Raw genomic sequence first — 4,859 nt, forward strand, 5'->3', positions numbered from 1 at the left:
GTCTTTATGGATCCCTGCTGCACAGGAAGGTGGGGCGGGGGGGTGAGCTGCCCCTGCCAAAGCCCTGGCTCCCACCGTTCCCAGGGGCCCTTCATGTTTTGACCCTCCCTCCGCCCCTCTGGTAGCCCCCTGGGCCTTCCTTGGGGGCATGTGTCTCTGGATCTTGGGCCCACGTGGGGTTGTATCTGCAGGAACTGGTGTGCCTACGTGGTGACCCGGACAGTGAGCTGTGTCCTTGAGGATGGAGTGGAGACCTTCATCAAGCCTGACTACCAGCCCTGTGGCTGGGGCCAGCCCCAGTGTTCCCACAGCATCATGTGAGCACCTCCCCCCGCCAAGGGATGTGCACTTGGTTGGGGCTTGGCTAGGGCGGCCAACTGGGGGCATTTGTACCAAGCAGGTAGCAAGGGGCAGGACCGGGGGCTTCGGTCAGAGCCAGCTGAGGAGATGCTGAAGCAGCAATTTGGCTGGTGGAATACTGAGGGCAAACTTACCTGGACCACCCTGCCAGCCCCTGGAATGCCTTTTCCGGGCTGGGTCACAGTCAAGGAGAGGAGTTCAAAGTTCCAGCACAGGACAAGGGGAGGAAGAATAGGGATTTGGCCCTTGGCCAACATGCTGAAAACTGTCAACTGAGCAAGGCCACATGCTGGTCAGTAAGGGGGACCCAGCCTGAGGGACAGGTCTAGTCCACCAGCGGCTGCTCATGTCTGAGGACAGGGGCCGGGATCACTACAGGACAGGGAGGAGTCAAGAGGCCTCCCTCTGCCTCTCCCAGGTACCGCAGCTTCCTCCGCCCTCGCTACCGCGTGGCCTACAAAACAGTAACGGATATGGAGTGGAGGTGCTGCCAGGGTTATGGGGGCGATGACTGTGCCGAGGGCCCTGCCCCGGCGCTGGGCCCTGCACCCACCACGCCGCGCCCCCGGCCCCGGCCCGCCCGCCCCAACCTCTCGGGCTCCAGTGCGGGCAACCACCTGAGTGGACTGGGTGGGGAAGGTGAGTACCGGAGCTGCTGGGGAGAGGAGGGGAAGACGGTGCTGGGGGAAGCGTGGGCCAGGCTGCTGCGGGGAACCCCTGCTCCAGGTCAGAAGAGGGGACAGAAGGGAGTTAATGAGATCCCTTCCCATGCGTGAGAGCGAGAGCGAGAGAGAGAGAAAGAGAGAGAGAAGAGAGAGGGAGAATATGTCTGTGTCCGTGTCTGTGTCCGTGTGTGGTGTGTGTGTGTGTGTGTGTGTGTGTGTGTGTGACACAGAGAAGAGAGATTGAGTGGAGACCCAGAGAAAAAGAAGGCAGAAAAAGAGAATGTGCTTGTTCACGCCCACGTGTGGCCAAGATATTTCCTAGTTGGGAACAGCTGCGGAGGAAGGGGGAATTCCTTGGAGAAGCTTGGTCCAAGGGGATAGACAGATGAGACTACAAGTCCTAGCATGCACTGCAGCCAACTACAGGTCCCAGGCCCCTCTGTGGCCTCTGGAGACTGCAGGTCCCAGAATGCATCAGTCCCCGTTGCCGGCCTGCAGATGTGCTGTGTTTGCCTGCCAGGGAGATAGCTGTGCTGTAATTATGGAAACAGGAACTTCTGGCTGATTCTCCCACCATCCAGCCAGATCCCCCGCAGCTTGCCTCGGAGCCCTGTTTGTCCCTGTAGTGCTGTGGAGAGGTTCCTACCCCACGTCCGCATTTCACTCACCCTGAGGGAGTGACATAGTATCATTCCCTTTTTTCAGATGTGGAAACAGTTTCCATACAGTTAAGAGGCATTCTGGAAGGTGGAAAGGACCTGGCCTTGGTGGTCTGATGGACGACCTGGGTTTGAAACTTGGCTCTGCCACTTATTAAACTTGTCATCCATGGCCCAGTTAATTAACTAACCTCTCTGGTCCTCTGTTTCCCAGTCTGTGAAATGGGAAGAACTAATGGTATTTGCACAATGGAGTTGCTGGATGCGGGAAGGAGCCATGGTACACATGTGGCTTAAAGGCATTCAGTGAATGGAGTTTCCTACCATCTTTTCTTGCCCAAGTCACGCAGCTAAGGAATGGCCGAATCAGCTGGGACCTCTGCCCTCTTGTTGGAGCTGGGGAGCGCAGGACGTAGGAGGCAGGCACTGAGCTCTGAGGCCTAGCCCCTCGACCTTATGCCTTCCCCTCTCTGCCAGGACCTGGGGAGTCACAGAAGGTGCAGCAGCTGGAGGAGCAGGTGCAGAGCCTGACGAAGGAGCTGCAGGGCCTCCGGGGTGTCCTGCAGGGACTGAGTGGGCGCCTGACGGAAGACGTCCAGAGAGCTGTGGAGACAGCTTTTAATGGGAGGCAGCAGCCCGCAGATGCAGCTGCCCGCCCTGGTGTGCACGAAACCCTCAACGAGATACAGCAGCAGCTGCAGCTCCTGGACAACCGCGTCTCCACCCACGACCAGGAGCTGGGCCATCTCAACACCCATCACAGCGGTGGTGGCGGCAGCAGTGGCAGCAGGGCTCTGGGCCCAAGCCCGGCCCCTCCCGGCCACAGCGAGGAGCTGCTGCGGGAGCTGGAGCAGCGGCTGCAGGAGTCCTGCTCTGTGTGCCTGGCGGGGCTGGATGGCTTCCGCCGGCAGCAGCAGGAGGACAGGGAGCGGCTGCGAGCGCTGGAGAAGCTACTGGCCTCCGTGGAGGAGCGGCAGCGGCAGCTCGCTGGGCAGGCCCTGGGCCGCTGGCCCCCTCCGGAGTGCTGCCCTCCAGAGCTGGGCCGGCGACTGGCTGAACTGGAGCGGAGGCTGGATGTGGTGGCTGGCTCGGTGACAGTGCTGAGTGGGCGGCGAGGTGCCAACCTGGGAGTAGCAGCTGGGCAGGGGGGCCAGCCCCCAGGCTATACCAGCTTAGCGTCCCGCCTCGCTCGCCTGGAGGACCGATTCAACTCCACCCTGGGCCCCTTGGAGGAGGGCTGGCGGGGGCTTCCCGGGGGCCTGGGCCACTGGCTGCCTGCTGCCCGGGGCCAACAAGAGAAGCTGGAGGGGCTGCTGGCCAATGTGAGCGGGGAGCTGGGGGGGCGGCTGGCTCTGCTGGAGGAGCAGGTGGCAGGGGCTGTGCAGGCATGTGGGCAGCTCTGCTCTGGGGCCCCGGGCGAGCAGGGCTCCGAGGTCAGCGAGATCCTCAGTGCCTTGGAGCGCAGGGTGCTGGACAGCGAGGGGCAACTGCAGCTGGTGGGCTCAGGCCTGCACAAGCTGGGAGCAGCTGGGGAGTCCCAGCAGGCCACGCTGGAGGGACTGCAAGGGGTCGCAGGCCAGCTCCAGGGTCGTGTCGATGCGCTGGATGAGACGGCTGCAGAGTTCACACTGCAGCTGAATCTCACAGCAGCGCGGCTGGGCCAGCTGGAGGGGCTGCTGCAGGCCCGTGGGGATGAGGGCTGTGGCGCCTGCGGTGGTGTCCAGGAGGAGCTGGGCCGTCTTCGGGATGGTGTGGAGCGCTGCTCCTGCCCCCTGTTACCCGCGCGGGGCCCTGGGGCCGGCCCGGGTGTTGGGGGACCGAGCCGTGGGCCTCTGGATGGCTTCAGTGTGTTCGGGGGCAGCTCAGGCTCAGCCCTCCAGGCCCTGCAGGGAGAGCTCTCCGAGGTTATTCTCACCTTCAGCTCCCTCAATGACTCATTGCATGAGCTCCAGACCACAGTGGAGGGCCAGGGTGCTGATCTGGCTGACCTGGGAGCCACCAAGGACCGTATCATCTCTGAGATTAACAGGCTGCAGCAGGAGGCCACAGAGCGTGCTACAGAGAGTGAGGAGCGCTTCCGAGGCCTGGAAGAGGGACAGGCACAGGCCGGCCAGTGCCCCAGCCTAGAGGGGCGACTGGGCCGCCTGGAGGGAGTCTGTGAGCGGCTGGACGCGGTGGCCGGGGGACTGCAGGGCCTGCGCGAAGGCCTCTCCAGACACGTGGCTGGGCTCTGGGCTGGGCTACGGGAAACCAACAGCACCAGCCAGACACAGGCAGCCCTGCTGGAGAAGCTGCTAGGGGGGCAGGCCGGCCTAGGCAGGAGGCTCAGCGCCCTTAACAGCTCCCTGCTGCTCCTGGAGGACCGGCTTCACCAGCTCAGTCTGAAGGACCTCACTGGTGAGGGGGCAAGAGGAGGCACGGGGTGGGGGCACTCCTTTCAAGTCCTTTCTTTCTCCTCCCCTGACCCTGCGACAGCCCAGCCTTAACCTCGTCCACTTTCTCCTTGCCCTGCCCAGCATGAATTGCAGACCCACCTCTGTCCCAGGGCTTGGTTTGTCCACAAGAGATGATCCAAGGTCCCAGCTCCCCGCCCTCCCCTGACGGCTCAGACGGCCTGTGGGTGGAGGAGGGGTGCTGCTCTGCCAGCTAGGTACCCAGCATGGGCAGCGAGGGGCCCCATCACCCTGTCCCTGGATCCACCACCTTCCCTGTCCTTTGGAAACTCCTTCTTACGGCTCTCCTTCAACTTAGTTTTGTCACTGTAGGTCCTGCAGGTGAGGCTGGGCCACCAGGGCCTCCCGGGGTACAGGGACCCCCAGGCCCGGCCGGACCTCCGGGACCTCCAGGCAAGGATGGACAAAAGGGGCCCATCGGACCACCAGGTATGTGGGCTGAGATCCTTGCTGCAGCCAGGGCTACTCCCAGCCCCAACCCCAGCTGCCCCGGGCTTGACATTCTACTCTGAACTGGACAGAGAAGGGGGGAAAGTGGCAAGGAACTGGGGCTCCTACATGGCTGACAGTGACTAGGAAAGTGACTAGGAGCTAGGATAGTCACTGTGTTGGCCAGTTGGCTGTGGTGGCCTCACTGCTGTGTTGAAGACGATGGCCTAGCCTATAAGGTTGAACAGAATGGACCCTATCTCTTCCTCCTTTTCTTTTTTTTTTTTTTTTTT

At 62.3% G+C, this 4,859-nt stretch overlaps 1 protein-coding gene across 1 annotated transcript in view; it reads left to right on the plus strand.

Moving 5' to 3' along the window:
* The window catches only part of EMILIN1 (elastin microfibril interfacer 1), an 8,223-nt gene that overhangs the window by 1,437 nt on the left and 1,927 nt on the right, over positions 1 to 4,859 (plus strand). Inside the window, exons 2-5 of the mRNA XM_007470816.1 lie at positions 192 to 317; positions 779 to 999; positions 2,162 to 4,081; positions 4,450 to 4,566. Of these exons, the coding sequence (XP_007470878.1) occupies positions 192 to 317; positions 779 to 999; positions 2,162 to 4,081; positions 4,450 to 4,566 (2,384 nt within the window). The remainder of the gene's footprint in view (positions 1 to 191; positions 318 to 778; positions 1,000 to 2,161; positions 4,082 to 4,449; positions 4,567 to 4,859) is intronic.

This window comes from Lipotes vexillifer, unplaced genomic scaffold (genome assembly GCF_000442215.2).
Source record: "Lipotes vexillifer unplaced genomic scaffold, Lipotes_vexillifer_v1.1 scaffold717, whole genome shotgun sequence".
Classification (NCBI taxonomy): domain Eukaryota; kingdom Metazoa; phylum Chordata; class Mammalia; order Artiodactyla; family Lipotidae; genus Lipotes; species Lipotes vexillifer.